This window comes from Muntiacus reevesi, chromosome 5 (genome assembly GCF_963930625.1).
Source record: "Muntiacus reevesi chromosome 5, mMunRee1.1, whole genome shotgun sequence".
Lineage (NCBI taxonomy): Eukaryota > Metazoa > Chordata > Mammalia > Artiodactyla > Cervidae > Muntiacus > Muntiacus reevesi.
The window spans coordinates 109,534,975-109,558,922 of NC_089253.1; the positions used below are offsets into that span (position 1 = coordinate 109,534,975).

The 23,948-nt window shown below is 43.2% G+C and overlaps 1 protein-coding gene across 1 annotated transcript in view; it reads left to right on the top strand.

Annotated features, from left to right (window-relative positions):
• LAMC2 (laminin subunit gamma 2) overlaps window positions 1-23,948 on the top strand; it is a 69,466-nt gene that overhangs the window by 20,917 nt on the left and 24,601 nt on the right. The window contains exons 2-9 of the mRNA XM_065937000.1: window positions 849-1,037; window positions 7,613-7,748; window positions 10,707-10,805; window positions 14,765-14,901; window positions 15,710-15,832; window positions 17,448-17,637; window positions 20,882-20,994; window positions 23,665-23,883. Of these exons, the coding sequence (XP_065793072.1) occupies window positions 849-1,037; window positions 7,613-7,748; window positions 10,707-10,805; window positions 14,765-14,901; window positions 15,710-15,832; window positions 17,448-17,637; window positions 20,882-20,994; window positions 23,665-23,883 (1,206 nt within the window). The remainder of the gene's footprint in view (window positions 1-848; window positions 1,038-7,612; window positions 7,749-10,706; window positions 10,806-14,764; window positions 14,902-15,709; window positions 15,833-17,447; window positions 17,638-20,881; window positions 20,995-23,664; window positions 23,884-23,948) is intronic.

The window sequence follows — 23,948 nt, forward strand, 5'->3', positions numbered from 1 at the left end:
AATAGCAAATGATATCACTTATAAGTGGAGTCTAAAATATGGCACAAATGAGCTTATCTATGAAACAGAAACAGACTCACAGGCGTAGAGCACAGATTTGTGGGTGCCAAGGGGGCTGGGTCGGGGAGGGATGGATCGGGAGTTTCGAGTTAGCAGATGCAAACTATTACATATACAGTGGGTAAACAGCAAGGACCTACTCATGGCACAGGGGACTTATTCAATATCCTGTAACATCATAATAAAGGATATGAAGAATATACGTATGTATAACTGAATCACTTTGCTGAACACCAGGAACTAATATAACACTGCAAATCAACTGCATTTTGCTAAAGTAAATTTAAAAAAAAAATTAGCTCCTTAGCCTTGACCATCACTGGAGAAACAGATGCTGTAGGTCTTGAACAGATCACACCTTCATCTGTTTCACAGTCGTGCCAGAGCGCACGTCCTGGCGGTCCTCAGGTCTTCTGCAGCCCGTAAACTTGTACTGTAGGGTTTCATTCCTTGCAGATATTTAAATCAGGACTTTTCACATAAAAATACGTAATAATAGAGCTTTGGTTTGTCTTGAGTTGTTGGACCGTCTGGCAACCCTGACCTCACGTAGTTTTTTGTTCTCCAAGGCAACACTCCTCCTGCACCGCTTCCTTTAGGTAAACCGAGAACTCCCTCCATCATCGTGCCACCAATTTCACCCCTTTACCTTTTGCCACTGAGCAGTTTAAACTAGTATGTAGTACCCCGGGCATAATTTTTATTAATAATAATAATAAAACACCTAGGAGGATTGCCCTGACTTGTTTTCCGCTGACAATGTCTTTTTTTTCCCCCCTAATCCCTAGTCTGTGATTGCAATGGGAAGTCCAGGCAATGCATCTTTGATCAGGAGCTTCACAGACTGACAGGAAATGGATTCCGCTGCCTCCACTGCAGTGACAACACTGGTGGCATTCACTGTGAGAGGTGCAAGGAAGGATTTTACCGCCACAGGGAGAGAGACCGCTGTTTGCCCTGCAACTGCAACTCCAAAGGTAGCTGGATAAAATGGGGGGGTGGGGGGAGAGAATGGGGAGCGAGGGAGGGGGAGGGGAGAGAATGGGGAGGCAGGGAGGCAGGGGAAAAGAGAGAGAGAGCAGACCAAGAGGCAGATGTTCAGTTTTCTTAAACAGACGCTTCCCAGTTGGTCCAGTGGTTAAGACTCCACAGTACACCCAATGCATGGGCACAGGTTCGATCCCTGGACTAGGAACTAAGGTACGCCATGGCACAGCCAAAAGTAAACAAACAGAACAGAAAACTATATTGCAAAACTATATTCCTTTCAACATATGAACATATAATTCTAAAAATAAAGTTTATTTAAAAATTTCTAGAACAATTAGGAATCTGCTAGACACTGTTTTTTTGTTGATGTTGTTGTTTTTTAGCAATTTCAATCTGAAAGGAAATACATTTTTCTTAAGACTAGGTTGTAGGAACCAGCTGTGGTCTTCAGGGCACATTAGTTGGAATTCCAGCCCTAAGAGAGGCACACGATGACTTTTCCCAGTAGATGACAGTCTTTGACCTGGAGAAGGAAATGGCTACCCACAAAGAAGCTTATTCTTCCAGTGATAGTTCTTCATTTCCATAACTATCTCTTCGACCAGCCTCTCAAAAATAAGAGATTAGAAAGATCTATTTCTGGTGCTGTGCTGGGTGCTGGCAAGATAAAGTGAGACTAATGGAAGAGACAGACACAGAATAGGTAGATTAGAATCCTTCACAGGGTTGTGAGCAAGAGAAAATAGAACAATAAATAAGACCTAATAAGGTGGCTGGTTCATAGGAGAGCCTGTTTGTGTTGTTCTTGTGGTTTTAAGTGTATCACCCACTGCTGTATTCTCAGAACTATAGGTAGTTTATGTGTACACAGGTGCGCATGTCCTGCTGTAGTCATCATGAAAAGTGAAAGTGTTAGTCGCTCAGTCATGTCTGACCCTTTGCAACCCCATGGCCTGTGGCCCTCCAGGCTCCTCTGTCCATGGGGATTCTCCAGGCAAGAATACTGGAGCGGGTAGCCATTCCCTTCTCCAGGGACTCTTCCTAACCCAGGGATTGAACTGGGGTCTCCCTCATTGAGACAGATTCTTTACCATCATAGCCATGGGCAGACAGTAAAGACAAGTTAGTAAATATAAAGAGGAAGAGAGAGAGAAATATTTAGGACTTAAAAAATTAAAAACAATTTTTTTTGGCCACACCATGTGGTACATGGAATCTTATTTCCCCAACCAGGGATTGAACCAGTGTCCCCTGCATTGCAAGTGGGGAGTCCCAACCACTGACCACTAGGGAAGTCCCTAAAGTTGGGACTCTTTAAAGCTACCTTATTTGTCTATTGTCTTCCTTGACTTATCTATTTCTCTTTGCCAAAAAGTGTTTAATAGTATAATGTGATCAATGTTAATTTACCAAAAAGGTATAGCCTTATGACTCAGTATAGTTCTGTGGAGCCAATTCTTAACAGAAGTTGAAAGAATCTAAAAATGGGCAGGATTTGGCCTAACTATGACTTGCAAGTAGCGTGTGTCGGGGAGTCTTTGAAAACTGGGGTGACCCCATGGTGATACAGACCCATACACCAGCAATCATTCTCAGATTCACCAGACTTGCTGCTACCATATGGTTTGAGTCAGATTTGCTCAGTTTTGTGGCTTTGACTCAGCATCCAGACTCTTTGGGGTTTAGCAATTCTCCCTCTGAACCAAAGAAAAATTAAAAGAAAAATGATTTCATTTTAAAGGGCATTTAACCTCTCTGACAAGCCCATATCCCCTTAGGTGATGCGGCTTTGTTGTGAGTCACTGGAGTTGGGTCATCCCAGCAAAATAATCAGCATGAATGTGATGAGAAATGTAATTGGCTCAGCTGGAAAGCCTGGCCTGAAGACAAGGCTATTAGTCTGGGAGTAGACAAGGAACCTGTGTCGTGAAGAGAGATGGTGAAGAGGCTTTACCACGCCACTGCTTCTTTTCCACTCTGTAGTTTGTTGCCACCCAGCAACAGTGAGCCCGGTTCTTTCTTTTCTTTGGGGAAATAGGTATCTCGGACTCAGGGTGAACAATCTAGTAGGAAGCAGTGGAGCCCAGGGATGATTTATGTCTTGTATGATAGTCATAGTTAACATGAATTACATGCTTACTCTGTGCCAGGCACTTTTCTAAACACTTTCATCCACTAATTAATTTAATCTTCACAAATAACCCTATGAAGACGGTGCTATTATTTTCATTTTACAAATGAGGTATCAGAGGCTTAGAGAGGGAGGTGATGAAACTTGTTGAGGGCTGAGTGGCACATTGGTGGTAGGGGCTGTTCCCACTATGTGCCATCTCCGGCTACCTGTTGTCTGCACAGGTCCCAAAATCAGTAGCTAGAATTTAATTCTCCATGTGATCTCTCAGTTTCCCCATCAGCCAGAGGGTATTTTTCACTTTCAAAATATAACTTCCCAAGGGAATTTGTTGTATATTCAATTTCAAATGCGGAAGAATTCATCTCACCAAAAACTGCCACTGTATGCATGGCAAATGAAGCCAACAGCATTTATAAGCCCCAAAGTGGTCACAGATTTTGGATGTTACACCAGTTTCTTCTAAATATGCCAACTAGGCTTATTTTTAGGTGATGATTTTAGAGGCTCAGCATCAGGGCTGAATTGTCCTCAGTTCTTGTAACCCTGATAACCTTCTGTGATACTTTGAAATTCACTCTGTGTGTGTGTTTTCCTCCCCTGATACCTAAATTCTTGAAATCTGTACAGACTTTAATGATACTGGGTTTGTTCTCTTAATTTTATTTCTTTTTACATATGTATGAGCCAGGCAGTAGATAACTCAGACTATAACATTTGAGTTATTGTTTTGAAACATGTCTTAGATAATAATTTAATTATTATTAAATATAGTGATTGAATAATAATAATTCTATTTAAAAATGCAAGCGTCTATATTTTTAAAGGATTCTCAAAAGGAAGCAAGCCCTCTTAGTTTAAATATTAGTCATTTCAGAATATGTTCCTGAGTCCTCTAACACATATAGACAGTACTACCTAAGTCCTGAAGTGCTTTTTGGGGACACACACTTGAAACAAGAAGCTCTTCTTCATCTGTCCTTTAAACCCAGTTGTTCACAGTCCCTAAGAGTAGCTCATGATATAGGAATCGGTACAGGTGTTTTTAACGAGATACTTTGAAAAACCAATGCTATTATTTTGGAAGTTTGGGAACATGAAATAAATCAGTCCTGTTTATAGTAAGAGCCTGTGTGTGTTTCCATGTCAACTTTGCAAGGCTTGAAGGAGGCCTAGAAGATACAAGCATAAACCACTTTTGTGAGCACTTACTATATGAGAGATGTTGAGTTCAGTTCAGTTCAGTTCAGTCACTCAGTCACGTCTGACTCTTTGCAACCCCATAGACTGCAACTCGCCAGGCCTCCCTGTCCATCACCAACTCCCGGAGTTTACTCAAACTCGTGTCACTGAGTCAGTGATGCCATCCAACCATCTCATCATCTGTCGTCCCCTTCTCCTCCTGCCTTCAATCTTTTCCAAGTTCAGGGTCTTTTCCAATGAGTCAGTTCTTTGCATCAGGTGGCCAAAGTATTGGAGTTTCAGCTTCAACATCAGTCCTTCCAATGAATACTCAGGACTGATCTCCTTTAGGATGGACTGGTTGGATCTCCTTGCAGTCCAAGGGACTCTAAAGAGTCTGCTTCAACACCACAGTTCAAAAGCATCAATTCTTCGGCGCTCATCTTTCTTTATAGTCCAACTCTCACATCCATACATGACCACTGGAAAAACCATAGCCTTGACTAGATGGACCTTTGTTGGCAAAGTAGTGTCTCTGCTTTTTAGGCACTTCATGTATTTTAGTTTGGGCTTCCCAGGTAGCTCAGTGGTAAAGAATTCACCTGCCAATGCACGAGACTCGAGTTTGATACCTGGGTTGGGAAGATCCCCTGGAGAAGGAAATGGTAATCCTTGCCAGTATTCTTATCTGGGAAATCCTATAGACAAAAGACCTTGGTGGGCTATAGACCATGGACTAGTAAAAGAGTTGCTTCTGAAAAGCTATTGTAGGGAGGGTTTTCTTAAATAAAAAACATAATTTTTATTAATTTGAATGGAGAAAAAAAATGTGTTTCTGGGTCCCAGATTTACTCATTTATGTTAAAATAATTAAATTGTATAAATTTAAACAGGAATTTACCTTCTTAGCTCCGTCTGCTGTGTGTCTCTAGACGCCAACCCCAGTGGCCTCCCTCCCTCTCATCTTAAGTGCTCTCTTGTCTTAGATACTGAAAACTATTCCATGTTCTTCCTCCCTTAACCCTCCTTGGAATTCTCCTCCCTTGGCTTCCACCATTCTGAGACTTCTCCCCACTCCAATCACCCTTTCCCTTTGCTTAATCAGTGATAATCTATTTCAGCCTGAGGTGCCTTCCCCCCCTCTCTCTATCTGCTCCTGGTGTGAGCTGTCTGATCCTCTGAGTGCTCCCGATTATCCACAAATGGGTTTGATATCTTATCAGCTCTTAATTCACCAGTAAATATGGTGAACTAATATATATAAAATGCTCAATTCAGTGTCTCACACATAGCAGGTGCTCAAAAAAGGTTGTGTATGTTCTTATCACTGAGGGTCCTTTCAAGCCTTGCAAGGTTGACATGCAGGCTCTCACAGACTCTGTGTATGTAACTAGTTTTTTTCATGTTCCACCTGCGACTATAGACACAGAGCCAGACACCTTTATTGATCTGACTTGTATCTATAAGTGAATTAAAAGTTCACAGGCAAGTAAGAGATTAGGAGAAAGAAGGAGCAATTGGTTAGTGTTCTGTTGGCTTTATAGATTATGAATAGCCTGGTTATCACCATTCAGATATAGGGATTATTTATAGTACTGCCAGCCTGAGGGAAATTATCAAGTAGGTGAACCACATTCTACCTCATCTTTTGGCTTCCTCCTCCTTTCACAATAGCCATATCCTCCTTCCCGAGGGTTAATTAATCCAACAGACGTCTAGGACTCTGCTTCAGGCACTGGGAATTCAGCAGGGAACACAAGCTGAGGGAGTTGTCAGTAAGCAGGGCTAGGGACTGAGGGAGCAGTGGGCTGAATATTATAGACATGAGAGACAGAGAAGGTTTCTCTAGAGAAGTTAATCAAGACTTAAGTGCTGAGAATGGGCCAACTAGGGTGCGTTCTCAAGATAGAACATTCCAGGCTGAAGAAGCAGCAGGTGCAAATGCCCTGAGGAGGGAAGCAATCAGCATATTCCAGGAACAGGGAGGGGAGCTAGGATGCTGGAGCAAGAGATGAGGCAAGAGAGGTCAAGGCTTGTAGGTCATATTACAGAGTTTGCACTTTATTCCACTCATAGCAGGGACCCATCAGAAGACCTAGACCCATCAGAAGACCTAAACAGACCAGTCATATGATTCAAACTCCATTGAAAAGGAGTACTTCTGCTTCTATAGAGAGAATGGAGAGTAGGGAGTCAAGGATGGAGGTAGGGAGGGTCCAGGTGAGAGAAGGAGGAAGCTTGAACTGGGGTTGGCTGAAGGGGAGGCGGTAAGGGTGGCTGGATTCCAGGGTGGCACGCTTTGTTATCCTGAGCACCTCTCACCTTTCAGGAACAGTCTGTGAGGTCATTTTATAGAGCATGTCTATAAACAATGAATTATAGGAAAGTACTCTAGTGCCCCAAACCAGGTAAGATGCTCAGGGTCTTCACTCTTCACAAGAGGTGATGCTCCAAGGATGAGAATTTCCAGCACTCCAGGTAGGTAGAGATATTTTTGGTTAAGAGGCTTTTTTGTACTCTTACAATCATACCGTATGAGCACTGACCCTTGAAAGATGCTGTTTGCCTGCCAGAGATAAGGGCGAAGGTGGCTCGATTTTGCATCCTGTCTTTGTGGAGGCTCATGTGCTCATTCACAAATGTGGCTTAAGATCTCAAGGATTTGACAAATGACTTAATGTTGAAACCAGAGCAGATATACAAATACTAATGCTTTCAGGAGTCATTTCCATGTCTTTCCCTGAAGAAGCCATCCTTGGCTGTCAGAATTTTTCCTAGTGGGTAGATGCATATCCCTATGACGTGAAAGATTTGCCCAAGGCAGCAGGTTGTGGTGTTTCAGTTCAGTTCAGTTGCTCACTTGTGTCTGACTCTTTGCGACCCCATGGACTGCAGCACGCCAGGCCTCCCTGTCCATCACCAACTCCTGGAGTTTACCCAAACTCATGTCCATCGAGTCGATGATGCCATCCAACCGTCTCATTCTCTGTCATCCCCTCTCCTCCTGCCTTCAATGTTTCCCAGCATCAGGGTCTTTTCAAATGAGTCAGCTCTTCACATCAGGTGGCCAGAGTTATTGGAGTTTCAGCTTCAACATCAGTCCTTCCAATGAACACTCAGGACTGATCTCCTTTAGGAGATCATTACTCAGTATTTATTGAGCTCCCACATGGTGACGGTTGCCCTCTAATGTCATATGAATGAAATAGTTCCTTTTCTTCTTTCCTTCTCCCTCCTTTGTGGTTATAGGTTCTCTGAGCCCTCGATGTGACAACGCTGGACGGTGCAGCTGTAAGCCAGGTGTGACAGGGGACAGGTGTGACCGCTGTTTGCCAGGCTTCCACACCCTCACTGATGCTGGGTGCACCCAAGACCGGAAGCTCCAGTAAGTGCCTGCGCCACCACCGCTGGATCCACTGTGACTAATGGTGATCTTACCAACACTAGGGACCACTTACATTTACTGAGTAACTGTTACTAAGTAACTGAGTATGGAAACACTACTTTAAAAAAAATGTTTATTTATTTTTTGGCTGCACTGGGTCTTAGTTGTGGCATATAAGATCTTACTTCCCTGACCAGGGATCAAACCCAGGCCTCCTGCATTGGGAGCTTATAGTCTTAGCCCCTGGACCCACCAGGGAAGTCTTTTGGGGACTTTGTGTGGGTTATCTCATTTAACCCTCACAATAACCCTAGAAACTTTGGATTAGCTTTATACTTGTGTTAAAGATAAGAAACTTAAATCCTGAGAGGATATATAAGGTGGCCAGTGTTGCTGGTGAGGGTGGACTTCACTCAGGCTCAGAGTGTTGTCTGAGGAGGCCATGCTCATCACTCTGACAACTACCCCTCCTAGAGGTGAACTAGGGCGGAAGTTAAGAGTCCTTTAAGGTTTAACTTGGAACTTGTTTCAAATAAGCAGATTTAGAGAAGAAGAACTTCCTGCATAATTTGAATCTCCTTTAGTTTGAAGCATTCTCTAGTCCTGCTCAACTTACTTTTCTGGAAAAAGGTGAAGCATACCTTATAAGTCACATGGCCAGCCTGCAGAGGTGCAGAGCCAGCAAGGTGCTGGGCTGACTTTGGTGAAGAGCAGCTTGGCAGCGAAGCCATGGGCCAGAAGGCTGCCCACAGAGAAACCACTTCCTCATCACCCATGATTCCAGCCCCTTGTCCATGTGAGACCCACCCGCCCACCTTGCCTACACCATCCGTGTTACCACCGTCCCAGGGTCTCTTCCCCTCCCAGACTTCCCTGACCCCTCCCAGGCCCCATCTCCCTTGGTAATCCTTGTAAACTATGAAGTAGATGACATCATGGCTCTGCTCCAAACCTCCATTAGCTCCATACCCACCTAGAATGAGATCCAAACTTCCCATCTAGGCAGCTAGGGCCCTCCAAGCCCCTCCTGCCCTCTCTATTCACCACCTGAGGCTTCTGCTCCATTTCTCACCCCCTCCCAGGCTTCCTTTCCTTCTTCAAAGGAGTCGAGTGTATGTGGCCTTGGCCTTGGCCTGGAGTCCTCTTCCCTCCCACAGAGCCACACAGAGCTTCAGGGGTTCCATCCCCACCTAGTCCATCTCCTCTCAGAGGCCGTCCGGACCAGTCCCCACCGCTCCATGCTGACTCTTGTTTTACAGTCTGTTACTTTCTGTATGTATCTGTCTGTCTCTCCCACCAGAATGGAAGCCTGGTTCTGGCTCTGTCGTGTTCACTGCTGCGGGGAGAGGCCCGTGAGCGTGTTCCAGCTCGGCTACAGCTGCAGATGTGCCTTCTTGCCATTGCTGTTCATGTGTCTGCCCTGCCTTGAGACTCCTAGAGAGCGGGACTGTTTCCTACTTCTCACTATCCCCAGTGCTTAGCAACCAGTAGATGCTGAATATGTGTTTCTCAGAGGGTCCAGATAATAGTGTGGAGGGGCCAGGATAGGGAGGAGACCATGGCAACTGAGAGATGGAGATTGGGAAAGAAATCTTCAGGAAACCCAATAGGACTTGGCACTGATTAGATGAGGAATGTGAAGGAGGAGGAGTCAGAGGCAGGTTTGGGCAGGATCTGACGGGGTCATGGGGCAGTCAAGAGGAGCAGGTCAGTAGGGAAGAGAACAAACTTGGTGTTAGATGCATGAGATAAATACATATGCTTATGGGGCAAGCTCGGTGATAGAGACCAAGGCTTTGGTTAGTTAGAGACCAGTCATCAGTCAAAGTGCTCATTTGCACAAGACAAGGAGATTGTGCCAAAATTAAATAATGAAAATACTGATTTTTTTCATTGAGGAAAGTCTTGCAACCAGAAAAAAAATCAGCAAAACTAATAGCAATTTCACTCCTAGATATACATTTGAGAGATATGAAAACATATCTGCACAAAAACTTATATACAAATGTTCACATGAATGTATGCAAATTATCCACTATGAATAATTAGCATTCTTCGTAATAGTTAAAAAGTGGAAACCTAAATGTGCATTCTGATGAGTGGATGAACAAAATGTAGTATATTCACATGATGGGATTTTATTCAGCCATGCCATGCAAAGAATGAACTACTGATACATGATACAGCATGGATGGATCTTGAAGACATACTAAGTGAAAGATGCAAAACACAAAAGGCCACACATTGTACAATTCCGTTTATAGGAAGCATTCAGAACAGGCAAATCTTCAGAGCCAAAAAGTTGGTTAGTGGTTGCCTAGGACTTGAGGGAAGGTGATGAGGGTGATTCCTAAAGGACACAAGCTTTCTATTTAGAGTGATAAAAATGTTCCAAAGTTGGTTGTGGTGCTCTTTGCACTACTCTGAGGATCAATTAAAACCCAATGAGTTGTATACTTTAAATAATGAGTGGCATGGTATGAATTATATGTGAAATAGAAGTGTTACCAGAAGAAAGAACTAAATGAACAAAAAGGAAATAGGTGGAGTCAACCGTGATGAAAGCAGACACCCCTGGATTAAACAATAGAGAAACAAATGATAAAAAAATTTTTAAGTCAACTGACGCAAACAGTCAACCAAACTAAACAGTTTCATGATGAGTTTGGTTTACATTCTGAGGCAAACCCCTGCTCTCTCTAGAAGTGGGTAATAAACAGTTCTTAGACTGGCTGCCAGCCACGGACCAAACCTTGAGTAGCACTAGTAGCATGGACAGATGAATTCTTAAAGGGTCTGAGAGAGATTAGCATGGACAAGAATAGCTAAGAGAGGCCTCATTGAGGATGAAAGATTGACTCAAGTTGGTGACATTTGCTTATGAGTGCCTGATCTTCACGTGTGTGTAGTTCAGAGCATTTGGAAACAGAGCTCTAATTTTCTTTTTCTTCTTTCCAGAGACTCCAAGTGTGACTGTGATCCAGCCGGCATCTCGGGGCCCTGTGACTCGGGCCGCTGTGTCTGCAAGCCAGCTGTCACGGGAGAGCGCTGTGATAGGTCTGTGTGAACTGTGACCCTGTGGACACAGCAGGAGGTCCCCTGACAACCAGCATGAGTGTGGGTCATGGAAAAGGGACACTTAACCAATGTTGAGGACCTTCTTCCTGCTCCCTGGTCTCAAAAACTAGACCTTATTATTATTATTATTATTTTAATTTATCTTTTGGCCACATTGCATGGCATGTGTGATTTTAGTTTCTTCGCCAGAGATGGAACTCGAACCTCCTATATTGGAAATACAGAGTCTTAACCACTGGGAAGTCCTGCAAAAACTAGGCTTTAAAAAAAAATACAAGCAAGGGACTTCCTTGGTAGTCCAGTGCTTAAGACTCCATGCTCTCAATTCAAAGGGTCTGGGTTCCATGCCTGATCAGGAAACTAGATCCCACATGTCACACAGCTAAGAGTTTACATTGCCGCAATGAAGACGAAGATCCCACATGCCACAGCTAAGACCTGGTGCAGTCAAGTAAATAAATATTTTTTTAAAAATGCAAGCAAGGCCCCAAATCTCAGTGGGCTCCAAGCTTTTGCTCTGGGTCCCTTCTCTGTGTATCCTGTGACAGGGCCCTGGGGAGTCCCTGGCCAGCCGGCTCTCAGCCCCAGGTGCTCTGTACAGGGTCTGCAGGGATGAGGCCTCATGACTCAACTCAGTCCCAGGGAAGGCCTGGCCTAAGTAAACACGTTGGGAAAATCTTAGTCAGTGGAAATACCGCAGCGTATGGCCATAAATAACCATTGTGTGCAGACGAGGACCTGTCCAGGGATGGGATGGTGGTTATGTGCACACACACGAACCAGGGGACGATGTCAGAGCCGCGTTGGGGCAGGTGGTACAGTAAGGCCGATCCACCCCCAGTTGCTGCTGCAGGAAATTCCTTAGATACAAACTGAGCCTGGGCTTAAAACTCTTCACTCCCCTGAAACTGTTGTGAGCAGAGGGCTGTGAAGTGGGCCTCAGAGGTAAAACTTTCCCCCATATTTCCTTCAAAGAAAGAAAGCAATTCTTTGGCATGTGGCCAATCACTTATACCTGGGCAGAGGCAATGCCAGGTACATTCTTGGCTTGTGTTTTCAGCCGGTTCTTTGCTGCTGGTATGGGGGTGGGGAAACATAGCTTAAGTGTTAGAAGAGGAGTCACTTTCTGAAAACCTTTTAAATTTCAAAATAGAACAGAGAAATAGCAAGTCTCATAAAACAAATGTTGTCAGCCGCACTGATTATATGAAATTTAGTTCAGTCACTCAGTCATGTCTGACTCTTTGCAACCCCATGGACTGCAGCATGCACGGCCTCCTTGTCCATCACCAACTCCTGGAGTTTACTCAAACTCATGTCCATTGGGTCGGTGATGCCATCCAACCATCTCATCCTCTGTCATCCCCTTCTCTTCCCACCTTCAGTCTTTCCCAGCATCAGGGTCTTTTCCAATGAGTCAGTTCTTCCCATCAGGTGGCCAAAGTATTGGAGTTTCAGCTTCAGCATCTGTCCTTCCAATGAATATTCAGGACTGATTTCCTTTAGGATGGACTGGCTTGATTTCCTTGTGGTCCAAGGGACTCTCGACAGTCTTCTCCAACACCATAGTTCAAAAGCATCAATTCTTCGGTGCTCAGCTTTCTATAGAGTCCAAGTCTCACATCCATACATGACTACTGGAAAAACCATAGCTTTGACTAGATGGACCTTTGTTGGCAAAGTAATGTCTCTGCTTTTTAATATGCTGTCTAGGTTGGTCATAACTTTTCTTCCAAGGAGTCTTTGAATTTCATGGCTGCAGTCACCATCTGCAGTGATTTTGGAGCCCCCCAAAATAAAATCTGCCACTGTTTCCACTGTTTCCCCATCTATTTGCCATGAAGTGATGGGACCAGATGCCATGATCTTTGTTTTCTGAATGTTGAGTTTTAAGTCAACTTTTTCACTCTCCTCTTTCACGTTCATCAAGAGGCTCTTTAGTTCTTCTTCACTTTCTGCCATAAGGGTGGTGTCATCTGCATATCTGAGGTTATTGATATTTCTCCTGGCAGTCTTGATTCCAGCTTTTGCTTCATCCAGCCCAGCATTTCTCATGATGTACTCTGCATATAAGGTAAATAAGCAGGGTGACAATATACAATCTTGACGTACTCCTTTCCCGATTTGAAACCAGTCTGTTGTTCTATGTCCAGTTCTAACTGTTGCTTCCTGACCTGCATACAGGTTTCTCAAGAGGCAAGTCAGGTGGTCTGGTATTCCCATCTCTTTAAGAATTTTTCTAGTTTGTTGTGGTCCTCACAGTCAAAGGCTTTGTCATAGTCAATAAAGCAAAAGTAGATGTTTTTCTGGAACTCTCTTGCTTTTTTTAATGAAATTGGCCTTTGCTAAAAATGTGCCAGCCCCATAATATCCTCCCTCCTTCCTAGAAGTGACCACTATCCTTCATAATTTATCTCCCAAGTACATCCTTAAACACTATGTGTTTAGTTTTGCTGATTCCCTTCCTGCCTTCCTTTATCATTCCTTCTCCACCCTTTCTCTGACTTACCTCTTCTTCCTTCCCTTCTCCCTCCCCCCTTCCTTCTTTCCTTGTTTTTTAATCTGTTTTAATCTGCAGGTTTCCTCCACAGAAACTACAATGAGTTTTTAAACCCTTGATCTATAGAGAAAAAAAAGGTATTTATTTACTGCTGTTCTCTGTAGCATCTACAGTTCACAGCTAGTCTGCCTTTCTGATTTTGCTCAATGAAAGTGAAGTGAAAGTGAAAGTCGCTCAGTCGTGTCCAGCTCTTTGAGACCCATGGACTATGTGCATGGAATTCTCCAGGCCAGAATACTAGTTTGGGTAGCCTTTCCCTTCTCCAGGGGATCTTCTCAATCCAGGGATCGAACCCAGGTCTCCTGTGTTGCAGGCAGATTCTTTACCAGCAGAGCCACCAGGGAAGCCCGTTTGTACATTGAACATACTCCCAAAGTATGGTCCAGTGGATAAGACCACATAATTTATCGGCAGATGTACCTTAATTTGAATCTTGCCTCAGCCACTTATAAGCTATATGACCTTGAACAAGTTTCTTGACTTCTCTGACCTTGGTCTCTTCGTCTAAGAAAATTGGAAATAACAATTCCTATGTCATAGGGTTGAAGTGAGGATTAAACCAGGGAGCATATGTAAGGTGCCTGGAATATCGCAAGTGCTAAATAAATGATCATTGACACTACCGTTATTTTATGTAGAAGGATGTCGTTAACTTGACTAGAGAAGAAAACAAATCCTTCTTGGCTTCCCCTGCCCTCTTCTCTATGACCCCAGCATCTGGTCTGGAAATTGTCTGCCGGCTGTGGTCCTCAGAGGAGTCCCTGGAGGGCTTGAGCTTGGAGCAGAGGGGACACCAGCCTACAATTTGCTTTTCCAGGGGGCCTGTAGTCATTTTTCTTTGGCATAACCTCGCCTGCTCCCTCCCCTGTGGGTCAGAGCCCAGGTCCAAGGGGCAGGTATGGTGGGCAATGCCAGGGACGGTGGTCCTGTTGAGGGGAGGGTCAGTACAGCTGAATGGGTGCTGGGTCAGGAGCATTTGCCTGTCTTTTGCTGGCCCCTACTTCCCACCCTATTGCCCCCCTTAAACACTTGCTCTAGGACTGGGCCAACTCTGCACAGCCCTACCTGACCCCTCCCCATCTTGCCCGCTGAATTCCTTACCAAAGATAGGAAAAATCACCATTTCCAGACCATCATGCCCAATGTGTTGCTGCTCTGCTAGAGCAAAAGAGAATGAATATTCTTCATGCTTTTTTTAATGAAGGGCTGTGATTGTCCATCAGGAGGAGTGGGAGTGGTATATGCAACTGAGTATTTCTCACCTCTGGGAATTAACGGGCTGGGTGGGAAAGAAAGTAGAAATGATCAGTCACCGTATTCTCTGTGGGGATGAGAAATAACCTATAATATTGTCGCGATTTCTAAAACGCCCCTGCAGGTGCCGACCAGGTTACTATCACCTGGATGGGAGAAACCCTGAGGGCTGCACCCAGTGTTTTTGCTACGGGCATTCAGCCAGCTGCCAAAGCTCTGGAGACTACAGTGTCCATAAAATCATATCCACCTTCCATCAAGGTAAACCATTCTGTTTTCTAGGTGTTTTGCTTTTATTTCGTGTTGTATAGGGCTTTGTGCTTGTAGACTTCTGTCCGCAGGATGGGGTCCTTGAGTCATCTTTAACAGGATGACTCTCTTCTAGCTTTAAATGTACATTATTTTGTCAGGCAATAAGAAAGAGCCTGGTGTCTTGGAAAAGTTATAGCTGAACAGTTTGCTCAGACCAGCTTATGAATGACTTATAAAAATAACTAAAAAGAGAACAGATTTTCAACTCCCTGCATTTCCTATTAGTGTACTTTAAAACCACAAAAGAATCATTCTTTTGGATTGAGGGGCTTAACACAAGCCTTCCTGGAATTCACATTCACTAATAATACTGCTTTCACATATGCCAAATGAGTTAATTTATGTGAAATCAGTTACCAAGCTGCAAAACACTCTAAAAATATGGGAGACTAATATGATCTCAACTCTGAGTTTCTCTCTGAACATACTGGACCCTCTTACCTTACTAAGGCCAGACCATGTTTATGTAAATGAAACAAAAATGCAAATTACAGGCAGATGAAAACATGTTCTCTTATTCCAAGAGTCAGACTCAAAGACAAGGAGTTAAAGCAGGTGTAAACAGGAGTAGGTGAAGGTGAAAACCAAGTAGAGAGGTGCATAGGGAATTCTGAGGATAGTGCACAAATGTGGAAATATAAAGAAAGCCCATTTGTTACTCACTCATTGCTAGTGAGTAACAATCAAGTCTTGCCTTGTTTAACTCAATTGATGATAAGGTTTGTTCTAATGAAGAGTGGTTTTACTCATGTTCCAGATGTTGATGGCTGGAAGGCTGTCCAGAGAAATGGGCTTCCTGCAAAGCTCCAGTGGTCTCAGCGCCATCAAGATGTGTTTAGTTCAGCACGACGATCAGACCCTGTCTATTTTGTAGCTCCTGGTATGTATGGTATTTTTCGTGTAGAAGTCAACTTAGAAGACTAGGAAGTCAGGATAGAAGAATGGGTTTAGCAAACGTGAAAATCTTATCAGTTAGTGTCCAGGGCAGTAGCATCTCCAGAAGACAATTGGGGCTTCAGTCCTGCTGACAAAGTCACAGCCCAACAGAGTAGAACTGGGCATCCGGGTGGTCACATCCCAGTGCAGGCTCCTGCTTCAGTTAAAAGGCAAATTTCTAAGTTTCCCACCAAGACAAGAAATAAGGACTGGGGTCAAATCTGTGGGTCTATCAGGAAGCAGATGGGAAAGCGAAAACAAAGCATTTCTCAAAGCTTTAAACCACTTGTAAATTTTAAAAATATAAAAATCAGAAAAGTTGAACAGAAAAGCTCTGGTTAAACTTTTTTATATATATATTTCTTTTTTTGTTCATGTGGCCCATTTTAAAGTCTTTATTGAATTTACTACAGTACTCCTTCTGTGTTATGTTTTGGCTTTTTGACCATGAGGTTATGTGGGATCTTAGTTCCCTGACCAGGGATTAAACCCACACCCTGTGCAGTGGAAGGCAAAGTCTTAACCACTGGACCACCAGGGAAGTGCTTCTGGCTAGAATTTTAATCCTAGTTCATATTCTTAGGTAATATGTGATTCCTGGGCAAGGTGGCCTCTTAATTTTTCCAAACTTTAATTCCCTCCATTCTTAAGTGGGAAGAATAATGACTAACTCCAAGAATTATTGCCATCAAATGTGATGATATTTGTGCAAGTATTTTGTAAACTAGAAAGTATTATGTAACAGATGGCACTGCTGCTGATAGATCTGGGAGTCTCTACATATTGGTCTATCATTAGGGCCAACAAAGGTCCGTCTAGTCAAAGCTATGGCTTTTCCAGTAGTCATGTATGGATGACTACTCTCACACCCCTAGTGTGAGAGTTGGACTGTAAAGAAAGCTGAGTGCTGAAGAATTGATGCTTTTGAGCTGTGGTGTTGGAGAAGACTCTTGAGAATCCCTTGGACTGCAAGAAGGTCCAACCAGTCCTGCCTAAAGGAAATCAGTCCTGAATATTCATTGGAAGGACTGATGTTGAAGCTGAAACTCCAATACTTTGGCCACCTGACGGGAAGAACTGACTCATTGGAAAAGACCCTGATGTTGGAAAAGATTGAAGGCAGGAGGAGAAGTGGACGACAGATGATGAGATGGTTGGATGGCATTATCGACTCAATGGACATGAGTTTGAGCAAGCTCCGGGAGTTGGTGGTGGCCAGGGAAGCCTAGTGTGCTGCAGTCCATGTGGTTGCAAAGCGTCGGACATGACTGAGCGACTGAACTGAGCTGATAAGGGCCATGCTATGAATCATGTGATAGATGGAAGTGTCTTATAATGAGGCCCTTTTAGCATTTCATTAACTAACCCTTCACATAACCAATAGCAGTATGGCCATGTCCAGTGCCATGAACTGGCTCTTCTGAAAGAGTGGCTTGTGGGGAGTGATGGGTGAATAATACGGAACCCCAAGAGAAATTGCCAATGTCCATGCAGACCTGCTCACTCCTTTTCTTCTCTGGTCTCACAGCTGATCCCAATCTTTCTGATCTGTTTCACAGCCAAATTTCTTGGGAACCAACAGGTGAGCTATGGACAGAGCCTGTCTTTTGACTACCGTGTGGACAGGGGAGGCAGACACCCATCTGCCCATGACGTGATTCTGGAAGGTGCCGGCCTACGGATCACAGCTCCCTTGATGCCGCGTGACAAGACACTGCCTTGTGGGATCACCAAAACTTACACGTTCAGGTAAAGAGAGAGACTACAAGTGAGTCAAATGGAGCCAACGGTGATTGAAGTCTGATTCCTTTGTTTATTCATTCAGCCATCATTCATTCATTCAACAAGTTTTCTGAGCACCTTTTATGGACCACATATGGTGTTATGTGCTGAGACAGGTTATGATTGCTGCCCACACGCTCCTGACAGGCTAATGGGGGAGAAAAATAAACTGATGATTACAGTGCAGCTTGTAGGTGACAAAGTGGACACAAGTGTCTTGAATACAGGCAGGAGGCATCAGTAACTCGCATTGGAGTGATCTAGGAAAGCTTACCACGAAGATGTGACAATGAAGAGTAGCTTTCTAAGGAAAGAAAAGGAGTGAAGGTTATCATGGCAGAAGAAGTGTGTTAGAGGAAGTTTTGTATATTTAGGAAATTCTAAGTGATTGGGCATGAGTGGAACATGGAGTGGGGGAGAGGAATACAGTGAGAAGTGAGGTCGGAGAAGAGGTAGGTCATGGATGGTCCTGTGTGTGTCTAAAGAAGTCACGTGTTATCCTGTCAAATGGGAGATTTTTTGAGGTATGATTGACCTACAACACTATTTTAGTTCCAGGTCCATAACATAGTGATTCACTGTTTCTATACATTACAAAATGATCAAGACAACTCTAGTTACCACCTGACACTAAACAGTGTTAGTACATTCTTAACTGTATTTCCCAGGCTGTACATTTCATCCTTGTGGTTCATTTATTTTATAACTGGAAGTTTTTACCTTTTAATCTCTCTCACCTAGTTCACTCATCCCCCACACCCTCCCTTCTTATGGCTCTGTTTTTGTTTCATTATGTTTGTTGTTTTTTAGATTTTACATACAAATGAAATCATATGATATTTGTCTTTCTCTGTCTGGATTTTTTCACTTAGCATAACACTGTCTAGGTCCATCCATGTTGTTGTAAATGGCAAGAATTCATTCTTTTTATGGCTGAGTAATATTCCATCACACACACACACACACACACACACACACACACACACACACTCCACATCTTCTTTATCCACTATTAATGGACATTTTCCATATCTTGGCTATTGTAAATAATGTTGTAGTGAACGTATAGGTGTATTTCTCTTTGAATTGGTGTTCTTGTTTCTTTCAGAAGAATACCCAGAAGTGGGCTTGCTGGATCATATAGTAGTTCTATTTTTAATCTTTTTGAGGAACCTCCACACTGGTTTCCATAGCACCTGTACCAATTTATGTTCCCGCCAACAGTGCACAAACATTCCCTTTTCTCCACATCCTTGCCAACATTTGTTATTTGTTGTCTTTTTGATAATAGCCATTCTGACAGGTGTGAGATGATATCTCATCGTGGTTTTGGTTTGCATTTCTTTGATGATTAGTGATGTTGAGTATCTTTTCATGTGTCTGCTGCCCATCTGTAGTCCTTCTTTAGAAAACTGTTTATTTAGGTCCTCTGCCCGTATTTTAATTGGGCTGTTTGTTTTTTTGATGTTGAGTTGTGTAACTTATTTGTATATTTTGGATAATAATCCCTTATCAAATACATCATTTGCAAATATTTCTCTCTAGAATGGGAATTTTGAATGGTGGGTACAGAGAGTTCAGGGGAGGGGATGTGCCTATCAAATGCTTAGTACTGTATCAGAGGCTGAGAATTCAAGATGAAGAAACATGGTCTTTGTCTTCCAAGAGCTCTTGTCTCATAGGATGTGTTATTATTTGTGCAAACATAATACAGTATAAAGTCACTTCAGTGGTGGTGCATGCTCATGGGGACTTGGGAGGAAAGGAAAGAGTGTCTTAGTTCTGTCTGAAGAAGTCAGGAAAAGCTTCACTAAGAGGACTGTGTGGACTGGGAACAGAAATAAGCACAAGACTTTCCCAGGGACAAATCAGGACAACCTGCCCTTGTGAGTATATGTGGGAATGTACAGGCGTAGGGCATTGGTAAGCAGTAGTTATGGCTGGAACACAGCTAGTGTAGGGGAGATGGACAGATAAAGCTAAAAAGGCTGGAAAAAGGCTCAGCCTGGTGGCTCTTGGATGTCATGTCTAGGTGCTGAGATCTGGTCCATGCCTGCAAGATGATGGAAATCTATTGAGAGATTAGACGTAGAGGAGCGACACGATCAGATGTGAAGGCTGGTGCAAATCCTGTGTGGGGGACAGTTTGGGTAGAGTCTTTAACTGAACCATAGGATCACATTCACAGTGGTTCAAATGAAGGTTGTTGGGGGCCTACCTCAGGGTAGAACTAAAGGCAATAATGTATAGAAAATCCACAAGACACACTGTGTTCTTAAGTAACCAATTGCAGCTTACTCTGATACATACACTTCTGCTCTCCATGCTGGAACACCCATTCCCACATTCTTAGCTTGGTGAACTACTCTTTGAGATTCAGCTTACAGGTTTTTCCTTTGTATTAGCCTTCTCCGAATCCCAGGTAAAGTTACAGTCCATTGTGAATTTCTGTTCACGCATTTGTTGTAGCACTTTCCACATCGTATCATAATAACACGTTTACCTACCACCTTGGGTAGACATTGATCACCTCACTCTACTTGTCTTTGTATTCTCTGTCCTAATACAGCTTCTAGTTCAAAACAAGTGTACAGTAAACACTTATTTCATGAATCAGTGGATGAGGCAAAAGGGTTAGGGTTGTTCCTGAAAGAGCTATTTCAGTAAAAACCAAAAAACAACATTAAAAAAAAAATAGTACAGGGGCTGGTGATATGATACACCAAGGCAACATGATGCCAAAACTAAGACGTATTAGATGTGGAAGAGTGTAAAAGGTGGACACTGATTTATGAGAATAGGAGGTGAAACATGCTCAGATAACAAGTCATTTAAACAACAAAACCAAACATGAATGACAGCTCTTAAAAATCAGAGCTTTTGGAACTCAGAGATGTTTCTGCTATTAGGTTTCCTGTGACCAAGAGTAGAAAGTGGTCTCCGAGGACTTGGACCCACACTGGATGCCCTAAGCCCTGGAGTTCGGCTTCCCACACTCCATCACATCCTGTGGGGCTTGCATTCCCCGTGGAGTGGGAAAGCTCCAGGCTTGTGCCTACAGGGATATGGCTACCTGTCCTTTATCTCCCTCTGAGCAGGGCTGTGAAGGGACTTAGTTCCTGCATTCTCGGGCAGGAATTTGTATCAGGTATACACATTATAAGATTTGATAAGAGTTGGATTTTTCACCTTTTGGTTTTGAATCATGCAGATTAAATGAACATCCAAGCAGTAACTGGAGACCCCAGCTGAGTTACTTTGAGTATCGGAGGTTACTGCGGAACCTCACGGCCCTGAGGATCCGAGCTACCTACGGAGAATACAGTAAGTGACTAAAAGAAAGGAATTCCTCCCTTCTTAGGTTTTTGTTTAACTTGCTTCAGCTGTCTAACTGGGTGACAGTCTCCAAACAAGAGGACAAACAATGAATGGTTTTGAGGTAGAATCTCTGATTGGGTCTACATTTTTACATTCTACAAGATGTTGTTAACACATTATTGACCAGAGATGTATTAATACATCTTTTGCTACCCAAACATTATTGACCAGAGTATTTCAATATAACAAATCGCCAACCACAAGCATTAGTTTCTGCAAAAATCTCCCAGTCAACAAAGAGTTAAGGAGTATTTCTTGAAAAGAGGTCACATCAATGAAGAATAAACGATGCTGCCTTGCCAGAAAGTCTCTGAATTTAGGTTGAAGCCGATTATTTGAAGAAGGTAACCTACAGCAAAAGGGCACATTCCCTTAGCTCAGAAGTGGAATCTACAACATTCTTCTCTTTATTTCTTGAGTAGTTTTCCTTTGGGATTATACTTGGTGCTACCATGTATTCTGTAAATTCCTATTATTGAACTTTCTACATACTATGTACTATGTTGGGTTCTCCTTATCACGATTGGAATTATTTAAGTTGACCGCTTAAGTTTTTTAGCATTCATGTAAAAAGGATGCATGGCTAACATGCACCATTTCCATGTCACTGATACAGTGAATAAAGCAGAAAGTGGAAAAGGTGTTTACTAACAAGTTATTGAATCTTTACTATGTGCCAAGTACTCTACAGTACATGCACTGTCTCATTTAATTTCACGAGAACCTGGGAGGTAGATACCTCTGTCATTTCCTTTCTATAACTGAGGAAACACAGAGGTGTTATGGAACTTGTCCAATTCACAGAGCTAGTGAGGATCAAGCCAGAATTCAAACCCTGATTTTTCTGACACCAGAACCAGTGCACTCAGCGATGATGAAGTGCTATACTATTATGCATGCCAGAGTGAGTGAATGTCACCTGGGCTATCAATGAAAAAATTAATCAATAGTCAATCTATACTCCAATATAAGATAAAAAGTTTAAAGAAAAAGTCAATCTAAGAAGGAAATGAAAAATCTTATTCAAGCAGATATAAAAAGTAGAGCCTGGAGGATGTCTCTTGGAAAGTGCTGAGAACTGTTCCAAAGAGGTGAAGGGGAAGCCAGTATGTATGTGATCTTGGAAGGGAGTACATGCTGTCAAGCACACGTCTTGGTGGAAGGTTACTGCTCTTCCCAAGGGACAGATATCTTAATTAATGGTTTTAGTGCTTTTCTAAGTATGAGAAGATGCAATAAACTGGATTCATAAAATTTTTTCCTGAAAATACCTGACTGAGGGCCGGTTCTGTCAGGTTTCTGAGTACACAGGGTGCTTCATCCTGACCTTTGTCTTGAATTCCTTTTGGGATGTGTTGCGGGTCATCGACCGCAGCAGCTAAGGACCTGATTCTTGTAGAACAGGGTAGTGGGCAGTGTTCTTTATTTTACAGTCCCTTTCCCTTCTGTCTTAATTTCAGTCCTGGTTTGGGAGGTATTTTGTGACCATTTTGTCCCACGGTGCTAGAAATGCACATTCCCAAGTCAAGTGAGGACTTTTTTGATAGGCCACAGAAAGTGCCATTACTGGGCCAGTTTCTGTTAACAGCAGCCAAGTGTCAGGACCACCTGTCTTACTAGTCTGTTACGGTCCTCACAATAGTTCCCTTTTGTTGCTTCTTCCCATATTATTGCAATCATTGTTGTTATTACAATTACAATATATAATTATTACAATACATTATTACAATCACTGATCTTGTAAAACTATATATTTGATCAAATTGTTTCTAGTCACCTAATTATCATTCATTTTATCTGAGGCTCAGTCACACATTTGGTGGGTTTCCCAGGTGGCTCAGTGGTAAAGAATCTGCCTGTCAATGCAGGAGATGTAAGAGATGTGGGTTCAGTCCCTGGGTCGGGAAGATCCCCTGGAGGAGGAAACGGCAACCGACTCCAGTATTCTTGCCTTGAGAATCCCATGGACAGAGGAACCTGGCGGGTTACAGTCCATGAGGTCGCAAAGAGTCGGACACAACTGAGTGACTGAACATGCATGCATACATGTGCAGGGAACTTTAATCTTGTGAAATAGGCAGCATATAATATAACTAGTAGCATTAATAAGGTCATAAACAAGTATTTAAACTAAGAACTTCCATTAGGTGTGGCCCAATCTCTCCAGGTCGTCTGACTAGTCTGTTCTGCACCAATTGCTCTCTTTAAGGGAAATGATATACTGGCATTGACATAAAGTTCACCAAAGATGTCTGCACATACAAGGCAAGTAAGCAGGAGGTCACTGTGACCCCCTACCAGGACTGACAAAGTAATGTTATGTCTAAGGAGTTACATGGCTGGTGCCAGAGGAGAAAAATTGATCTTTGTGGTTGAGCAGGTATTTCTGCCACATGGGAGGTCTGCTTAACACATAAGGCAGATGCACAATGTAAATAGAGGGGAAGAAGGAGGCCAAAGGGCAGAGAGAAAGTTTTATGTCTAGATTTTCCTTGTCTTGCCTTAAAATGTGAATTTCTTTTCATTGAGGAGTTAAGAAAAAGTCCAGTATGAGGCCTGACTTTAGATCCTCTGACCTTACCACTTGCTGCTTCTCACCTGTGGTCTCTCTTGCAGGTACTGGGTACCTCGACAACGTGACCTTGATCTCAGCCCGCCCCATCTCGGGAGCCCCAGCACCCTGGGTTGAACAATGTGTATGTCCTGTTGGGTACAAGGGACAGTTCTGCCAGGAATGTGCTTCTGGCTACAAAAGAGATTCAGCCAGACTGGGACCTTTTGGCACCTGTATTCCTTGTAACTGCCGAGGGGGAGGGGCCTGTGATCCAGACACAGGTGAGTGAAATGACACCTGAACCAGGCGGTTCGGGGTGCGGCCAGGTGACCGGGGTCTCCCGTGG